The sequence below is a fragment of the Lissotriton vulgaris genome, chromosome 7, assembly GCF_964263255.1.
Source record: "Lissotriton vulgaris chromosome 7, aLisVul1.2, whole genome shotgun sequence".
NCBI classification, from domain to species: Eukaryota; Metazoa; Chordata; class Amphibia; order Caudata; family Salamandridae; genus Lissotriton; species Lissotriton vulgaris.
The window spans coordinates 1265233741-1265254520 of NC_141695.1; the positions used below are offsets into that span (position 1 = coordinate 1265233741).

Consider the following 20780-nt stretch of genomic DNA (forward strand, 5'->3'; position numbering starts at 1 on the left):
GAACCTTCGTGGGACAGATCCTCTCCAGCACCTGTTTGTCCTCAACGCCTCCTGGTCTGCGTGGCTGCAACGACAAGCTTCACGACAGCACCTGATTGCTCCTCGATGACATCTGGTTCCTTCCTGGTTCCACCCGGTCACTGGCTAGTGACCTGGACTCTGTCCCCTCTGCTTTCAGGTCTTCTTCATCCTCGATCCACCCTTGGATCCACCCGGGCATCTTCCTCCTGGTCGCCTGCAGCATCTTTCTTCACAGGCTCCATAGACTTCAACGGCGAAACTCAACATCTTCCCACCTATGCACCCGCTTCCTGTGGGTGAGGTATCGCGAGTACTTCGGTGCTCCTGTAGGGATTGACTATCCTAGTGTCTAGTTTTGTTAGTTGTATCTTCCTAGTTAGACCGGAAGTGTCCTAAATCTTCATTTACTTACCTTCTAAGTTCACATTGACTTTCTATTGACTCTCGCGTGAGTGTACGGACACTGCACGCGCTGCCTGTGGGCCTCCTACTCCTAACCTAAGGGTCAGATAGTGTAGCCCCAGCGATGCATTAGGCCTTTCCTTTTCACAAGTCGTGGTCCTTATACCACTAACTTAGTATATGGTTTTACGCGCCCCTAGGGCCTGACTGTAAATTGTGCTATTTAAAGTGTTTCTAAGAGTAACTTGTTATGTGCTTCTGCCTCTGATCTCATAAAGAGTTCAGAGGAGTGTGTTAGTGAATAAATGCATATATATTTTATATATATCCTGTGTGGTGTCCTTTCATTTGGTATTCAAGGGGTTACATATGGTAAAACAGCTGGCTTTACACGCCCTCAAGAGTCTTTTAGCCTAAGACTGTTCTGTCCACGCTACCACTAGGATAGCTGGTTTATAAGGTTGACTTACAACCATCACCATAAGGATTGTTTGGACTGGTGCAAGGTGCTCACTAGAATAGTGAACATCATATACCAGGCCGACTTCTCACAGCAGCCTCCTGCTCAGAGGACCGAGGATAACTCTGGGACAAGCCCCGAGTCCCGGCGATCTCCTGCGACACCAATGGGAGACCCGTAGGGATTTGCAGCGAGGCAGGGACGCCAGGTGCCAAAGAGATGAGCCCCGAAGGACTGCACATAGACACAACCCTCCTATGATCTGAAGCCAAAACTTTCGGCGCCAGAGCCGCCGGCGACTCCGCGGAAGTCCCCGTGCGAGGAAAGGGATCCGCAAACGTTTCAGGAGGTGGAGGAAGGGACAAAGAAGCCTGCAGCGCCGTAGCGTAGGCTGTCATTTGGGCCCTAGTCGCACCTGCGCTGGGAAACGGCGGGTAGGAGGGCGACAAGCGGGGGCGCATGTCCTGAGGGAAGTTGGCGCCCACTGCGGAAGGAGGACAGGGCCTCAGACAAACTGAAGGACCTACCAGCCGGTGAGCCACGCCCTTGGGGTTGCGGCGAGAGACAATGTTGCAGACAAATCCAGCAGCTCCTTGCTTCAGAGGTAGGGGACAGACACTGGGAAGACACCGACCTGGACAAGCGCGCAGACAGCTTAAGGCTGGTAGGCGCACTCCTCAGAGTTGTAGTGCTCACCTAAGCACCACATGCAAATCGGATGAGGGTCCAGCGCCGACATGGGAAGCGCACAGGGGGTACACGTCTTGAAACCCGAAGGCATTCACACACTGTTCCACTAACGCCAAAGCGTGAAAAATGAGAGAAGGCCTGAAAACAGGCCAAGACACAATCCAGATCCGCGTTGCACGCGGAAGAGAAAAAAACTGACAAAAGGCATGCCGGGGTGGGACTTATGTATCCTCGCTGACGGCACTGACGCGGATGACGTCATGGCAGAGTCAAGTGATGCCGTCCCCCCGGCACGCAGGGATGCTGTGGCAGACAAGTTTTCCCGATCCAGTCTCACGCCTGGGGATAATTCTACGTTAAGGAATATGCAGCTAGTAGTCTCTATCAGATATTTTTGATACAAACAAATTGGTCTGAGTACAGTCTGGGAGTGTGTGACATTTCTTGCCTGAGTGTGTACAACAAATGCCGAACACTACCCTCTGATAAATCCTTCCTGCTCCCCCACACTACCACAAATAGAGAATAAGGTGCTATCTACTTTTAGCTCTGCGTGCTTTTGGGGTTCCACTCTGTGCACACTACACCTTACTTTGGTATAGTATATGCAGAGCCAGCTTCCTACAGGTGGCGCTATGGAGAAGGGGCGACCGCCTCTACAGAAGCTGTACAGGGGGACTTGCTGGCAAGTCTGAGGGCTCCCAAATGGGGCTCAGGTCGCAAAGGGGTCTTGGAGCACAGGGACACAGACAGTTTGTCTGGACTTGGGCTGAGTGGCATTTGGAGCAGAGTGGTTTGGTCAGCTGAGCTGGGTGCACACAATGTACCTCGCGGTCAGAGACAAACAGCTGGAAGGGACCAAATCAAGGCAGCTGGGCCACTCTCAAAGTGGGTCTCAGTAATGCTCACGTCCCTCGACGGCTGCTTGGTTTTCGTACAGTAAAAGTCCGGACTGGACTCTCACTGTTGGTGTTAGGTGCAGGGCGTCCGGTACCCTGGCGGTTGGTACTGCCTGTCTTGGGTTGGTCTTGGTGTCTTCACACTCAGTGGGGAAACAGATCTGACCTTCCAGAGCACAAGTACCTTCTCCTGGTCATCTGCGGCATTGATCGGGCCGGAGAGCTGCAAGGCAGTGACAGGACTCTCATTGTTGGTGCATGCAAACTGCAGGGGAGTAGCTACTCTACTCCAAGGAAGACTGTAGGCCATTTTCGAAGTTCTGGCACACTACCCAAGTCTTTGGTAGTCCTCCAGCTCGCAGGACGAGTCACTGTCGTAAATGTAGAGAGAGGGCTGGTGACGGGCAGGGTTTTGCACCAAAGATCGGCAGCAGCTCACGCCAGCCAGTTACTCTTCTTTCTCTTCACTTGATCTGGTGAATCAGAGTACTTGGGTTCAGGGGTGCCATCTAAATACTCAATATAGGGAAGGCATGGGGAGTGACAGGTTGTAGCCAATGGGCTACCTACCTTTAGTTTGTCTATACCCTCTCTATGACCACTTCCTGTGGGAAGTGGGCATACCCGTACTCTGAAATACTAATTCCATCCACAACAAGATAAAAGAATATTAAAACTACGGACTACATCAGCTGGCCCGACCAAGGGGTGGTGCTAGCTGAATGTGGGCACACCTAATCTTACAAATTTTCCTGCCGCCAAAAAGTGAGGTCAGGACAGGGGGGTGGGAATCTTCACTATCTGGAGAGGCCTGGGTGGCATAACAAAGGTGGCAGGGCCTTTTAAGCTTCCCGCCCTGGAATGTACATCCTGCATGGAGGAAGTGAGCGCACCACTGCCCAGAGCAGGCTTCGTTCCTGACCTCCAAGGGGGTAGGCTCTCATCTCAGGATGTCAGAAACCAGTCTACGGGGGCTGGCGGGCAGAGACCAGTCAGTCAACACACTGGTGGAGTTCCAGACAGCGACAGCAGAGAGCAGCAGTGAGACGCACGATAGAACGCCAGAACGCGATTTGTCATCCCGGTGAATGGACCACGAGCGGTAAACGAGCAGGCTGTTCCCTGACTTGCATCGAGAACTGCCCTTGCTCTTGCCCGGTCCCCAGCCCCCTGGCCCTCTGGCCTCCTCACCTGACCTAGAGCCCTTTGCGCGGGACGAGGAAGAGCGGCGGATGACAGGAGGAGACGGGCTGCGGGAGGGGCCAGCAGGTGAGCGGTGCAGCGTCCTCACCGGCAACGTCCTCGCCGTAACAGAGGGAGAACGAGCGAGGTGTAGAGAGGCTGCAGGAGCTTGTGGAAGCAGCAGTATCTCAACAGCTCCATTTCCCAGTGGTCGGCATTGGCATCTGAAACCGGTAAGCGGCATCCGGTTTTTTAATGGACCACATTGCCTCTATTTGCCTCCATTTGCCTCAACTCCCCTGCCCGTACAATAACAGTTTCAGGCCTCCCACGACCCCCGGCCCTAAAAGGGCACCGAAAGGAGGTGACCTTACCGGTACACCACAAATTAAGTGGCAGAGTGCTTGAGTGCTTGCTCGTTATCTGTTTAGAAAGAGGGTTAGGATTGAGGACGCCAGAGGTCGCTAGTGAGCTATAGAGCTCCGGAGTGTGAGCTGTGAAAAGTGAGCATTCCAGAGTGCCACCGGCACAAAGCACCGACATCTCTCTAAAGCAAAAAGTCCTCTTCATGGCGCCAAGGAAGAACAAAAGTGCCTTGGGTCTGATAAAAACAAAGACTTCTAAAAATCCCCCAATGGATTTAGACTCATCAGGAGGAAGCTCGGGGGACCTTGAGTCAAAACCAAAATCTAAACGCACCCAAAAGAGAAAAGAGAAAATATCCAACGAGAAATCGAATGCGGGTCCTATGGGTGGCAAAGCCTCTAACCCCCTGAAAGACTTTGTGGGAAAACATGTCAAAAGAGTTTTTTCTACGGTTAAGCTCCTCTCACCTGATCTGGAAGTAGCCGGAGAAGAACTTTGGAAGGGGGGCTCCTCTGTCATTTTTGATGACCAAATGGCGGACCCTGAAAATCTGATTAACCAATCACTACAGTCACTAACTACTCATAATGGCCCAACAATGATACCCAGGCTATCCTCGTCCCCAATGTTGTCCTTGCTTCACGACTCGGAGGACGTAAATAGCGGAACTCAAGGACAAGAGGAGGAAGATGAGGAAGATGACCTGGATTTGAACGATTTGGCTCTAAATGGAATTTCGAAAGGACTTGACGTGCACGAAGAACACACTTTAGGTTCCAAGGGTACTAAAGACGGTAATCAGTCTTCACAGTCTATCCCGGAGGCCTCAACAAATCCGGCCACCTCAATGTTGGATCTGATATTAATATTGCAAAAAACTCTCCAGGGAATCCTTGAAGTGACCATGCTAAATCACGATACACTAAAATCACAGAATTCACACCTTTTAAAAATTCAGGGTGAATTACAGGGAATCAAGTGTCAAATGCCCGTAATGCTTAGACCAGTACCTGACCCAGAGAATATAACACCAATTGAGAGGGAGGTTGGGAATAAAGAACCCCCAGCGGCAACGCCAACTGTGACGGAGGTTGGGAATACTGAACTTCCGGCTACAAATCATGAAGTGTACATCTCAAAATGGCCTATGCTGATAAAAAAGGAGGGGTGTATATAAGAGTCATACTTCATTAAGACAGGGGAGACCTGTTAGAAGAGTCATACAAAGTAAGAGTAAAGGTAGAGTAGTGAGAAAAAGGTCCGAGGCGGAGGAATCATTAGATCTAACGGAATGCAAGTTAAAACGTAAACCTCCAAATAATAAGAAAGTGAGAGCAAGCAATACAAGAATGGGAAACACAGAGAAGCCAGCAATGAATCGAGTAATAAATGATAATGGCAGTAAGAAACAAAATAATACGGGGATGCAATTTAATGAGAAAGCCTATGAGGATAAAACTAAAATACAACATCCACAAAGGGGATTAAAAACAAATATTATGAAGTCTAAAGGAAACCAATGGCTTTACTATGAGCAAGTAAAAATGGGAAGGGGAGGGAAAAAAGCGAAGAAGCGCTCGTACCTAAACAGAGAACTTCTTCTTAATGCTTTCGCCCATTGCCCTAACTTGAAAGGAATCTCCTCAAAAGATCTCCGGGAGGTGGGTTTTCAAACAAACCTTGATGGAAAAGAGCTTACTAAGGTACTAGTTTATTCTGAACTGGTAAAAATAGCCATTTAACGAGCTGGTAGTGAGATATTAAAAGCAGGAATTCGGTTAGTACCTGATGAAGAAGTAGGGACTGAAGAAAGTGTCCAGCAAGGAAAAGAGTTCTTAAAGTACCATGCAGGACTTGGTAAAAGGCAAGTAAGATTTATAGAAAGAGGCCTAGGGCAAGGCCCGGGAAACTTTAATATTATAATAAATAATTCTGCTTCGGAAGACTCTTGGAAGAATTGGAGTCTTAATACTAGCCTCCCAGGTCCTTCACAGTACTTAGAGGAATCCAATAGGTTTGGGCCCCTTAGTGATGTGGAATAGGTAAAGGGGCAGCCTCACGGCTTAACAAGCATTGGAAATGCAATAGGTCTCGCATTAGGAAAGTATGAGCTATTGGTCTTATAAATTACATTTTTTTTATTTATGTGTTTGTTAAAATAGCTAAATTAATAGCTTTGCCATTTACAATGCCAATAGTTATAACTTTCGCAAATGTGACACCTATAGCACTTGTAATGCAACATGTTTTTTATTTACGTGACTTAGATGTATTAATATTACAAATAACAATGGCTTTTATTTTTTTTGTTAAATTAATTGTTAAATGTATTTAATTTGTAATGACAATAGCTTAAACTTTTGTAAATAACTTTTGTGAAGATTATATTCAGTGTTTTTTATTGTGATGAAAATCCAAGAACAGAAGTGAAATATTAACATATTTTTTGTGATTTGTAATAAAGCTTGAACACAGCTTTAAACAGTGTCGCCTGTCGTGAACTGAGGGCTGTAACTCACTGTGTAATGCACTATGTAAAGGCGACCACAAAACACAGAAACTGAATTGAACTTTACAGGAAATGGGAGCCGAACAATGGGGCGAGGGAGGGCGGGTGATTTATGCTTCCAGATTATGAGGTGGAAGTGCTCTGGCGACTACACCGCCCCCTCCCCACAGTTGCAAGTCAAACTTGAGCGAAGAGAAGAACATGCAGTGTTGCAAATCCTGAGCTAACTTTTGTTTACCTTTGTCAGTGGCAGTGTAATCCCTGTCATAAAGATTACATGTTGTTTTGTATTTATTATTTACTTTGTGTTTCAGCCTGCCGCTAGTTGCGTGTGTGTCTGAGCGGGAGTATTCATGTGAGTGTGAGTGTGTGTGCATGTGCGTGTGTGTGTGTGTGTGTGTGTCTGAGTGTGCATGTGGGTGTGTGTATGTGAGTGCATGCATGTGAGTCTGTTTGCAAGTGCCTGCGTGTGTGTGTGTGTCTGTGTGTGAGTGCGTGTGTGAGTGCGTGTGCGAGTGCGTGTCTGTGAAGAATTCTCTCATGCTGTATTTTGAGAAAGCTTTGTGTATGCTGTCTATGTTTGTAAGCGCTCTCTAGATTTAAATCCGTTCTTTATGACAGGCTTTCCAAGGTGTCCGAAGATTACCTTAAAGTAATTTTCAATGTGTTCACCTGAGGATTACCGTCAGTGCTTAATTTGTGAAAATAATAAGTGCAGGGCTCTCCTGAGGAGGCCACTGCAGCTTTCCCCACCCATTTCTCCTACACAGAGCTGCCAATAACAGTACCAACACGCCTACTAACCAACACACACCTAGATGTGTAACAGGTCAGATTATATTATATTTTTTTTGGGGGGGGAGAGGGGGGGGAGGAATGTACAAAGTGCTACGGTGTATATTTTATGTATTTTGAAAAATGTTATGTTGGTGCCAAGCAGTTGCAAGCCAAACTTGAGCTAAGACAAGAACGTGCAGTGTCGCAGATCGTGAGCTAACTTTTGTTTACCTTGGTCAGTGGCAGCATATTACCAGTCATAAATATTATCTGCTGATTTTTATTTATTTTGTACTTCGTGTTTTAGCCTGCCACTAGTTCTACTTCCAAAGTGGTGGTGTGTCTGTGTGCATGCTTGTGTGTGCATGTGTGAGTGGGAGGGAGTGTGTGTGTGTGTTTGCAATTGAATACAAAACCCCAGCACACGTGTATCAAGTGCAGACCATCTTGACATAAAAGTTTGGATACTGAAAGCCAATTTTGCTAAAGCTAAGGCGAGCAAATCACTGCGGCCGGGACTCATCCATCATTTTAACACACTTCATTATGGGCTGAGCGTAGATAAAGACCTGCGCGCGCGCTGCAGCATCTTCTCCTTTTGTAGTATTTTCTTTTTACAGTATGTTCCTGAAGCAGATGTACTGCTAATTTATTGGAGGCTAGAAACGCAAGTTGAGTAATCCGTAGTTACTCCATCCGAATCAGCCTGACTGATGTAGCATTAATGGTTGTAGCAGTGCCGCCTCCCAGAGCATCTTTCTTAATGAAAGCTGATTCTTCGCTCAGAAAAACTATGCGAGGCCATGCAAAGGTGCAGGCTCCTGGCCCCCACCAGATGCCTACCAACGCTCCTGATAGATCTGCCTGGTGAATAGTAGGAAGTTAAGGCCGGGCCCTGCATAGACACTCAAAGTGAGGCATGAGTGGGTTCTCAAGCGCTCTGTTACATGACACAGAGTGTTTCGGTTGGTTACTGAGCGCCTTCCATAGATCAGGTGAAAGTAGGTGTGTGTGTGTGTGTGTGCGTGTGTGTGTGTGTGTGCGTGCGTGCGGTGTTATAAGAGCTCAGGTTAAGGGTAGTGAGATGTAGTGAATACTTCGGAGGTATTCATACACTCAGTGGGGTAGCAAGCACGTTGGCCGCCCGTGGCGGTCTCCGTGTTGCAGCGCCTCGGCGGGGGAGGGTAGAGGCTGCTGCCCCCAAAACTCGTACCGCCCTATTGGGGCCTTTGCTACGCCACTGCATACTCTAGAGAAAGCCAGCATACTCCAGCAGAAGGCTGACTCTAAACTAAGGGAATGACTCGTCTTCAGACAAAAAGTGGTAAATGTATGTATGATGATAGTACCCTCCTCCAACAACAGTAGTGCCGAATTCAGTAAAGTCTCGGACAGACGAGTATTCCTAATAGGAGAGCAAACAGACTGGAGGGCGGGGGTGCGTTGAAGAGAGGCTCAGTGGCGCTTGCTCGGTTATGAATATCCGTATAAATGAGCGCCTTTGATTTCACACCAGCTGTGTCTAATGTCGAGCCTCTATTGCGCAGAGCTTCTGATTGTATTCTGACGCTCTTTTCCTCGAACAATAATATTTTAGGGAATACTTTGTTGTAATGTGGTGCCCTCTTGTGGCAGTTTGGGATTGTAGCTGCTTGCCGTGGCTCAATGGAGCACCGGTGAGCCTATTGAAGCCTCCATCCGTCTCTGCCCCGCAGCCAAGTTTCACATACGTTCTTACAGGCCCATACTTAAAAATGCCGAGGTGACGGCAAGGCTCTGGAAAAATGCGATTTTCACAGATATTTGGGGATTGGAGTTCGAATCGTATACCCTGTAAATAAAACAAGTTAAAAGAAAAGAAGACACGGCCGGCCGGCCGGCCGTGAAACTGAAAGCACGGCCGGCCGGCCGTGAAAGCCTTTGATCTGGCAGGGGGTGGAGCGGCACCAAGCTGGGCAACAGATGGCTGGCGATTTGATGCTGTGCACGCACATTTTAGGTCAATGCGCTTGCGCATTGACCTAAAAGCCACGGGCACAGCACCAAATCGCCCAGTCTAGGTAAAGTTTGTTTAAAGCCCTATATCCTCGCAAGCTCGATGCGTGCGCATCGAATAGCGAGACCTAAAAATGGTCTCCTGGAATATAAATGGGCTAGGTAACCAAATAAAACGTGAACGGCTAAAAGATCTAGCAAAAAATTATGCGATCATCTGTATCCAGGAGACCTGGCTATGTGGCGAGCCCCCTGTAGTGGATGGCTTCTGTCAAGCCTATCGACCGGCAGTAAAATCTAGATCAGGTCGCCCGGCAGGGGGTTTATTGACTTTACTATCTACAAACTTGGTGAAAAACTTCTCCCGGCTCACTGTAACATGTAAATGGCTGCTCTGCTGTAGAATAACATTAATTACAGCCAGTAACAAGAAAGAAAATGTGTTGATTGTAAATGTATATATGCAATGGGGGGGCAAGGAGGAGTATCGAGTCGAAATGGCGCACTTTAAAAATGATTTAGATTTATTGTGTGAAAAGTACGTTTCAGATTTGTTTTTGTTAGTAGGAGATTTTAACCATAAACTTAATCCTATGCGGCAGGATCTCATGTATCAGGATTTTTTAGAATCTTATGATATAATTCAAGCAAAGTTTCCAGAAAGTCTGTGTACAACACACTAGTAGTTTTAGAGGGCACCTCAAGGTGCTCTCTTGGTGAATTTATTAATAAATCCAGCACTGGCATCAATGACAGTTATGCCTTTAACCCCTTCCATGCTGATGACGGCCCCCGGCCGTCATGCATCACGGTGGGCGTGTACGGATGACGGCTGGGGGGCCGTCATAAACCCGCCCACTGTTTGAAAGTGCCGCACAGGCGCAGAATCGAGGCCGCGTTCAAGAGGTTAAACCACATCACATAACTGCACCACCCTTCATGGCAAAATTATAAAGCAGAAATGCAGGAACTACAAAAACAACCCAAACCCGAGCAGTACCTGTTTGCAGCAACTGTAGTTTTTATTATATATTTTTTAGTGTGAAATGCACCCTTGAGTCAAAAATTGATGCAAGGATGCATTTCAGTCTAAAATGTATCACGAAATGAAGGATTTGCATTTTGCTTTTGTGTAATTATTATATACCAGGAGACCTGGAATGGTGTAGGACAGCGTTTCCCTAACTGTGGTCCGCGGAACCCCATGGGTCCCTGAGACATTCCCAGGGGGTCCGCAGGACTCGAATGCCTGTTGTCAAAGTGAAAAATTAAACGCCCATGCGTCCTCACAGCACACAAGAGCTGTGAATGTTGGCGGCGAGATCACAACAATACAAACGGGAGGCCGGGGCAGCGAATGGGCAGTCAAGGCGGCGGGGCCGCAGGGGGCACAGTGGCTAGGGAAACGAGTAACAGAGGGCAGAAAGGCACAAAACGTGTGAACAGAGAGCAGAAGGGCACAAAAAAACGAGTGGAACAGAGGGCAGAAGGGCAAAAAAAACGAGGGAAAAACGAGTAGAACAGAGGGCAGAAAGGCACAAAAAACGAGTGGAACAGGGCAGAAGGGCACAAAAACGAGGGAAAAACGAGTGGGACAGAGGGCAGAAAGGCACAAAAAACAAGTGGAACAGAAGGCAGACGGACACAAAAAACGAGTGGCACAGAGGCAAAATACAGAATAGAGAAATATAGGGGCAGCTAAGAACAGAAGGCAGAACGGGCAGAGAGGCACGGAGGCAGCGAGGGGTACAGAAGGAAAGACTGGGCAGAGAGCACAGGGACAGCGAGGGGAACAGAGTGAAGAAAAAGGGGAACAGACCACATACAGGCAGCGGGGGAAGAAAGACAACAGCAGTCACAGACACAACAATGAAAATACAGGCAATACAATAAAAGCAATAACGTGTTGAAAAGCACATGTGTATAGGTTACCATTACTTGGCAGGCAGGTAAAAATAGATGCAGCCAGGATCAGCAGCAGGATTTTCGTGCTGCTCTCGGATTGCTCACTTTCCACAAGCCCTTGGGTGAATTATGTGTGCTGTCAAGCTTTCATAAACAGACATATCAAGCTCTTATTCTGTGCAGCCTTTGCAGTTTGTTGTTGGCAAGGGACGGGGCAGTGGGCATCCTAACAGGAGAGGGTCATGTCAGGTGCCACGCGAGGTCGCTCTGAAATATGTCTTAACTCACCCCTTGGTGGTAAAATGTTGTTCTGCTGTCTGTCTAAGATTATGTCTAACAGGGGTTTATGGTAATTGGCACAGCATTGTTCCATGATCTCGCTGAAACAATATGCCTTCTGTGCAGATACCTTCCTGCCATCTCTTGCACGTCCATGATGAACTCCTAAAATAGACCTTGAATTTGCTCTGTACACTGTACTCATCGCTTTGTACACTATCTTGTTAGAGTTTTCACAATATTGGTTGCTCCTTGGGGAATGTCTTATTATAATATACGTCATAATTGTATAATATTTTAGACCTTCTTAAACTGTGAATAGGTAAAAATGCTAATAATTCACAATCATTCAACCTGTTGGTGTAACGAAGGGTCACCACTCCAAGGCTCTGGAATGAGAATGTACAGGTGCTGCTATGGCTGAGAGCAGGTGACTTGTACCACTAAATAATACACTGCTGTATTCATACATGTCCAAGCCAATAGACCCAATTCAGGCTGTCTCCCTCTTGAAATTGCCTCTGCTTCAAAAGGAGTTTTTAAAAAGAAATTTAAATTGTACAAATTGCTTGAGGGTCCCCGGCTTCCAGTAGTGATTCAGTGGGGTCCTCAGGAGTCAAAAGTTTGGGAACCACTGGTGTAGGAAAAGCAGCTTTGAAGCTGGGTCCACTGGGATTATACATGTCAGTGTTTTGCTGGCATGAGCTACCTGGTGTGGTAGACAAGGAAGTAGCAATATAAGAGCCTCCCTCAGATGGAACCAGAAACCAGCCTGAAATATTGATCACAGCCCACATTTTCTGTACTTGTTGAATAGTGGGCGGGGGTGGGGAGGGGCTTGAACTCCATTTCCAGGCCCGTCCCAATGATGAGAAGCCAGTGTGAGACTCAGGAAGAATTAAGGCTCGTTTTTGGTGGAATCCAACAATGTTAAGTTCCGCCATGGAGGTGCTGGATGACTCACTGACAGCTGGAGCCTGCTGTCTGCAGCTAGTCATCAGGGTTAGGGAGTATAGTCATTTCAGACCTCTGAAGATGGGCAGCAGCCACCTCCTTCACTTTTGTGAACACTCGATGGGCGCTAGTTAGGCGGAGGTCAACTGAAAATGCTCCTGACCCACCTTGAACTGCAGATAATGCTGCTGGGACTCTATGATGGATAGATGAAAATGTGTCCTCCAAGTTTAAGGACGGCATCTAGTCTCCTGGGTCCAGAGCATATAGGACCTAAGCCAATATTATTTTGAAATTAAGCTTTCACGAGAAGCGGTTCAGGGCTCTGAGGTCCAGGTTCTTTTTCAGGACTAGGATACAGAAAGAGTTACAACCCCTGACTTTCTCAGAGTCCGGTAACTTCTCTATTGCACACTTGGCATGCAACAGGCTTACCATAGTAGGATCACCATATTCTGTTTAAATTCATTCCGGTGTAGAAAGCATATTTGATGGTGAGAAGACTTAGGGCATAGACTGTTTAAGAAAACAATGTTTAAGATCCATCTGTAGGATGTGATAGATGGCTAACCCGGGATGAATCCTACACTCTACTGGTTGGGCATGTACCACTGAGGACAAACTAAACTAACTCTTTGGCCAATGTAGAAGTGGGAGAGGAGTTGAAAAACTGGTATCCCTGCTGGCTCACAAATTGCCTCAAAAGGACTAGTCTGACAGCTGCATCGCTGGTTAGAAAAAGCATTCTCTGTCTTTATGCTAGAATTCTGGTAGACCCCCCCCCAAATTTCAGAAAGTAGTACAGAAATTGTTTGACATGGGTCAACAGCCCCTAAGAGTGAGGTGCAGCTCTGCTATCCTCAAACCATTCCAAAGAAGAGTCTGTTTTCTCTAAGAAGAAGCAAGACCTTTCAAAGGGAACATAAATTAGTAAAGCCTGTACATCGCAGGAGAACCCCAATGGCATATAAGGCAAGTCTGCGAAGGTGTAGGATGTCTAGCCACCTGTTGGGTGTCGATTCAGAAAAGGGGGTGGTGATGAACAGAGTGTCTGAATTAAGCAGACCACTCTTACCCAGTCCAAAGATCAGGGCTTGATCCATCACCATTATTTATCTCACTGCACCATCCCAGCTCAGAACCTGGCTATATGCAAATCAGTCTGTCCCTGGCCCAGTGCATCATGGGAACAGGGCAGACTAAACTACCAAGCCAATTCTTCACCAGAAAGGAGACAAGCTACCGGGGACCGGTTTCTGGCATTTCAGCCGTCTTCGGCCCGGCTTGCTTGAATCCTGATGGTGCAGTGAGAAAGGGACTCATGTCGGAGTATACCCTGTTGGGTGTCAGCAACATTCTTTTGACCAGGTGACCATATGAGGGAGGGAGTGAGAGAGCTAACTATATGGCAGTTCATTAATCTTCGAGAAATAGTCCAGCATCTGTGAACTGCATCGAGATTCAAATCGATACCAGGACTGATTCCATGAAGATGACAGCATCTAGTTCCTATAGCAATTCGGATTTTTGTGTGAGTGTAATTGGATGATTGTTGGTTCAGGGGTGAAACCATACTCCGGTAACCACCACAATCCTGGTCTGGGTAAACCACAAACAGTCACTACATTAACGTGTGCTTGACCCTCTGGTAGCTTGGCACCTAAGGCTTTACTTGGTGTGCTGCATAAATACTTTACACATTGCCTCTAACAGAAACAAAGTGAAAATACAACTGAAGAAAAATCCCACATCAATTTAGACAAAAAGAGTACACTTTACTGAATTATTCAACATCAAAATTATAACAATCCAATCAGTAGAACCAGAGATAAACAATTTTAAAGATTTCAGGTAAATATAGTGCCTAAACGCACAAAACACCCTCGTGGTTATCTGGTTGTGCGAGACTGGGTGATAGTCACAAGTTCATGCAGACCGCGATGGAGCACGGGCCAGATGCAGGGACTAGGTCAGACCTGCTCTCCAGGTACACCAAAGACACCACAGATTAGAAGAACGTAAGCACTTTGCAGACCCAGGCCAGAGTTATGGGACGCCTGCCTAGTAATAACCATATCAAAGCTAAACCCTTCAAGAAGAACAATTACATCTTTCCGCAATTCTCTATGCAGTCAAGGCTCTTTTCCATGAAACACATGGAAGATTCAGTTCACTAGAGTATGTGCTATACAAGCATCTTGATCATTCAATAAGTTTTTAGGTCTCGCGACCTATCAATGCGCGCAAGCGCATTGAGCGGAGCGAGAATTCATGTCGGCAAAATCCTCCTCAAACCACGGGCTTTCAGCCGCGGTTTTCTTTAAGTTCACGTGAATCACGTGATTAAACAAGCACGCGCATCTGCAGCATTTCTCCTGCACAAGGCTCACAAAAGGCTCTCCTCCCTCCCCACATCAACAGCATCAATCACCCTCCCACAGGCTTCCCCAGCACTGCCCCACCCCCTGCTTCACGGCCAGGCCATCTGTTCCCTGCCAGACCTCTCACACCTCCGTCACAGCATGCCTGTTTATGTGCTTGTTTTAAATGTTTTACATTCATCTTTGTTACGCTTCACACCCAGCTATTCTGTTCATCTCTCTAACCGCCCCCACGCCCCTCTCCACTATCTTCTCTGCCTGCCTCTTTATGTGCTTTCTAAAAATGTTTTACACTCATCTTTGTGAATCCGTCTTATTTTTAGGTCTCGCCTTCTCTTCTCTCTGCTCTCCCCTCAGGCGCCGTGACATACTTCAAAGGCTTATCACTTCACACGGCCGCAGGCCGTGCAACCAGAGCACTTCAGTTGGTGCGCAGCCCCCCTCCAAGCACTGCCTTGTTGTCCATTATTTCCTTTCATTCAGGGACCCACTATGTACATTGTTGCTGTCCCATCATTAGAAATCTTCACTTTCTGGGGGCCTGAAGTTCTCATTATTTTGCAGTTCCAGGTTTCTTGTGGTTGAATCTTTTTCAATTGCTGTGCACTGCAGTAGTGGATGGGATAAACAGGCATTTTGGGATCTAGTTCAGTTCTCATTGCATAACAATGAGAACTGAACCTTGATCAACAGAAATAACTTTAAACACCCACAGTTTTAACATCATGGCCTCTTCCCTCTGGCAGCTTGTCAGTCACCTGTTCAATTTTTACCCAATACAGTTATTCAACAAGCAGTCGTTGGCACCCTCTGCCAATCTCTGCCTGGTCAGTGATAATCTTAGGGTACTAAAACCGCTACTACAAGGGAACACACATTCGGAGGCCTGCGTATATAAATTCACATAGCAGGCAGTTTTTTTTCATTAGAGTCTGATCTTACCTTGTAATCAGAGAAAAAATCCTTATAACCTCCTTTGAGGATGTAAAGTTCAGGGTAGAACAGGCTTGGATACTCGTTTCTATCTCTATCTTCCTCTCTCAGAAAACGACACCTTGACAAAATGAAGAGAAAAAAAATAAGGAAAACACAATGACCGATCTTAAAACCGCTTTCACAATTTAACAATACATCCCACAGACGTACCCACAAATCACCGCCCCCCCCATTATTCAGAAAGAGAAGCTAATTACTTCTCCAACTAATCAACTCAAACCACTCACTGTTATGTCCCAAGAGCCAACATAACAGACTAAACTGAACCATATATATAGATAACCAATCCCAAAGAACACTCAATCAAGCTAACACCACACTTGCGGCAGTCAGCCCAAAAACATTGCAAATAAGCCTCCCCATACATATTCAGTAACACCATGATATTTCCCCGAAACAGAATAATCCTACCAGGAAAATTACCATGTAAACCTCGGACAAAACTATCCCAATAGTTAATTCCATTCTTCCTCAATGATTGAAACAAAAAGCACCATTCTCTCCCTAATTACCCGTTTATTGCCTTGCTTTGCTATTCAGCCCTACCTATCAATCTTCTAAACCTTCCCTTTCACTATACAACCATATGAATTCCATCTCTTCCACTTACATTTGCGCACACGTCCATAAAACCCATTTAACTAGTTTTCACTTCACCCAACTAGTTAATCGGTTATCTTTCAAACAAAAAATGAACCCTTACTACTTTGACCAAACTAAACTAATCCATGTACATTCAACCCAGCAAGAAAAGGTCCCAATCCTGTTGATAAGTAGACAAACATATGCTCCATGGATCAAACAGTTTTATGGACTCAACTAAAATAACTGGGTTTCTATTAACCAAACTACTGAAGTCATAGCTCCTTTACTACAAAAGATGAATCTGGCATTCTGTAATTCCTAATAGTTTAACCTCCTATTCTTTGAACTCCTATGACCCAAAAAGAGCACATGTGCTACCTCAGACCATGGATGCTAATCGATGCTCCCCTCCAACTTGTACTTCCCATATTCGCTTAATCCACAAATATCAAAAGAGTAACCTGAACTCCTTCACCCACAGATTTTTGTTGCACTCTTGACCAAACAAAATGAACACGTAACATATTCAGTAACTGTCGGGGGGTCCAGAAAATCTTCAGAAGTACCCATACGAGCCAGTAGGTGTCACTGTGCAACTCTGAGACAATGTCATTCCTCTGCAGAAGTGATATGTGGAGCCACATATAATAGCAACTCAATGTCAGTTGCTTTCTAGGTTGTCTGTGCCCCCAGATGCAGAGCCCATTAGTAGATTTGCCGTGACCAGTATGCAGATCAAGCATCCAGTTACAGAATTGGGGGAGGATTTGGGACAGTCAGTGAGGAAACTAAAGTTAAGAGCATTCACCAGAAAGAGCGTTACTGAAGGTTAAGTAGCGTGTTCTTCTGAGGGATACGTCTAACTGCAGATTCCTCACCTTTTGAATTGATACCAAAGCAGTACTGGGTCAGTGGTGGGGCTGTAAACTGACTTAGACCTAAAATTCCAGCAAGCCTGAGCAGGCAAGACTAAGCAGGCAAAGAGCCCCACTCAACAGACCTGGATGTCAAGACAGAAGAGCTTCATAAATATAAAGCAACGCCATGTAGCAGCATGGCAAATATCCAGAAGCAGCTCTATGTGTGCAAACGCAGTATTAGCAGCCTTGGCTCTAGTGAAATAAGTGTGTAAGTTTTCTAGGGCTGCTTCTTGACAAGTGTGCAGCAAATGTTGATCCATAGCATGATCCTAGGAGAGACAGTTTTTCTGCCCTGCATTGCCCTTTATAGCTCAAGTGAAACCAACAAAGCTGACAGTGCACCAGATGGATTTTTGTATGATCGATGTAAAAGCTGAGAGCTCTTTTAGGATCCAACTAATGTAATCTTTCCTCCTCAGAGGGAGGAGGCAGAGCAAAGAACACAGGGATGGTGACGTTTTGCCAGAAATTAAAAGGAGTCACCAGTTTTGGAAGAAAGGACTCCTGGGTCTTTAGGAACAACTTCTCCTGAAAGAAAGTCATGTATGCCAGTTGGACAGAGGGCTTGCAACTCACTCACCGGTCATGCTGATGTTATGGGAAGGAGGAAAACAGTCTTAAAGGTGAGAAGCAGTAATGGACTGTTGCAGAGAGGTTGAAAGGGCATGCACATGAGGAATTTAAGGACTAGATTTGGGTCTCACTGAGGCATAATGAAAAGAGTAAGTAATCTTTATTTGCATGATTACTTAAAACCATTGCACAGTAAAACAGCTGTGTTAAAAACTCTTCCAATTCATAAACCATGATTTAACTCTGATGTCATAATATATAAAAGCAACAATATATAAATTATCCATTTTAAAACCTTTAGTCATATACCAGAAATTGCACTTTGCTATATACTTTGATTATATGAACTAGCAATATCCAATTTGTCCATGCTAAAACCTTTCGTTATAAGCCCGCAGTTGTAGTTCATTTTAACTGGAGCAGCGACCAAGGACTTACGTCCAATAAGTGGTGTTTAGCTCTATTCCGGCAGTGCCCATGAGACGAATCGATGAAACAGCGGTTTTAAATTCCCATTAAAATAATAAAACCATCATTTGAGGCCGTTGTAAGAAAAAAAACAGCAATGTGCAAATTATTCATATTAAAAAACCTTGTCCGTGTGGCAGAGATTGCGGTTTGAGATATATGGATTCCACACTCAGCTGCCAATCAGCAACAGAAACGAGTGAAACGGACTCTTAGAATATCTTCCAGAAAGCAGGTATTTATTAAATCATTATATAAAGTGCAAAGCCGTGTCTACCAAACGCGTTTCGGCAGTCCCTGCCGCCTTGCTCGCTGGTAATTAGTGCTCGCAACTACGTTACATTTAAATCACCTTCCACCAATCGTATGAGGATACACTTTCTATTGTGGGTATCAACAAGGGACTACGACATGGACGATGGCAATAGAAAACAGTCTATTTTCTAACGAAGCATGTATTGTGTGCTATTCTCGAGTTATAGTCTAAAACAGGTATCTAAAATGTTACATTTGTCTTGCCAAATATATAGTGCTAATACATATATATTTAAAATCATTTAAATTGGCAAGTGTACATCGCTATTAATTACTGCATAATGCTGTATGTGCCATCGTCTCCTCGGCATGCTTCAACATCCTACGCATGCTACGGAAGATCTTCTGGTGGATCCCCACCGAGACCAGGAAGACCGTCACCCAGGCCCTCGTCACCAGCCGACTGGACTACGGCAACGCCCTCTACGCCGGGACCACCGCCAAGCTCCAGAAGAGACTCCAGCGGATCCAGAACGCCTCAGCCAGACTCATCCTCGACATCCCACGAACCAGCCACATCTCCGGACATCTGCGAGACCTTCACTGGCTCCCCGTCAACAAAAGAATCACCTTCCGCCTCCTCACCCACGCACACAAAGCCCTACACGACCAAGGCCCGAGCTACCTCAACAGCCGAGTCAACTTCTACGCTCCCAAACGCCACCTCCGATCAGCCAACCACGCCCTCGCCGCCGTCCCCCGCATCCGAAGAGCGACTACAGGAGGAAGGTCCTTCTCCCACCTGGCCGCCAAGACCTGGAACTCCCTCCCGACCGACCTGCGCCTGACCCAAGACCACCTCTCCTTCAGGAAGAAGCTGAAGACCTGGCTGTTCGAGCAGTAGCGGCTCCCCCCCCCCCAGCGCCTTGAGACCCCACGGGTATGTAGCGCGCTTTATAAGTGTCACTGATTGATTGATTGATTGTATAAGACATCCATTCTATGTAATCTCAAAAATAGTGCAAATGCATGTGCAAAATAGTGCTAATATAAAGTGCAAAGTGTAGAAATGTAGGTATTCAGGCGGCAATACTTCTCGAAATAACGAGGAGAACAAGTAATATCTGTACAAATACCGCAAAAATCGAGAATCTAATGTAGAAAATGATATACGATAGAGAAGAACAGATCTGCATTATAATCCACACAAATACAAATATATTCATAAACATAATATCAATATAAATATAAATACATGTATAAATATAGATAGAGCTCATGAGCCTCAAAAATATATACTGACGGTACGTTAGGTATCCCAGTTTACTAACGTCCAGAGTTGTTATATCTTACAAGTAAATACGTGGTCTATTGAATTCAAACTACAGGCCCATATAATATACATAAATAATGTAAAAAATGTATAAATATGTATATATATTTTTAAAAAGGGAATCACCTAAAACAATAAATGAATATATGTCTATAGGAAGCCCTGTTAAATTTATTTTGTAAACCTACGAAATGGAGAGTGGGCTGTTTATTATAGGTAGTGGTATAAATCTTCACAGGTATGAAGCCCTATTGGGGTCTTGGTATGTAGCTCAAGAATGTATTTGGTTTCAAGTTGGCGTAATTTTTTATCTCCATCTCCCCCTCTTTTATTGAGTGGCATGCTATCAATGAAAAAATACTGCAAAACCTCTAGATTATTGTCGTGTACATTTTTCACATGACTTGCCACTGGATATGTGGGGTCCGAATTAACCGTGGTTTAATATGGTCGGGTTTACGTTATATATTTATTTATTTATTTATTTATTCAAAGTTTTATATAGCGCGAACAGGATCCTTACAGATATCAGAGCGCTTCACAAAGACAGGGAGGGGCAATAGGAGTAAACAGAGATAATGGGAACAGTATAATAGTCAGTGACATGGTAATAACATGGTAAGTAACATGGTAATAACATGGATGATAAAAACAAAACATAAAACCAATCCATATATGATAAGGTAAGGGAGTAGTATAGAGCAGCACAGGTCATTGATCCGACTACAATGGCGTACAGGTGGATCAGTAAGCCAACGTGTATCGTATCTTGGTCGGTAGTAAGAGAGTAGCGTAATAGTGCCCCCAACAAGTCAAGTATAGTGCCAGGG

The 20780-nt window shown here is 45.6% G+C and overlaps 1 protein-coding gene across 2 annotated transcripts in view; it reads right to left on the minus strand.

The window, feature by feature from the left end:
* CDC25C (cell division cycle 25C) overlaps positions 1-20780 on the minus strand; it is a 432607-nt gene that overhangs the window by 25189 nt on the left and 386638 nt on the right. For both annotated transcript variants that reach the window (XM_086931823.1, XM_086931824.1), the window contains one exon: positions 15763-15874. In XM_086931823.1, coding sequence (XP_086787949.1) covers positions 15763-15874 — 112 coding nt within the window. The remainder of the gene's footprint in view (positions 1-15762; positions 15875-20780) is intronic.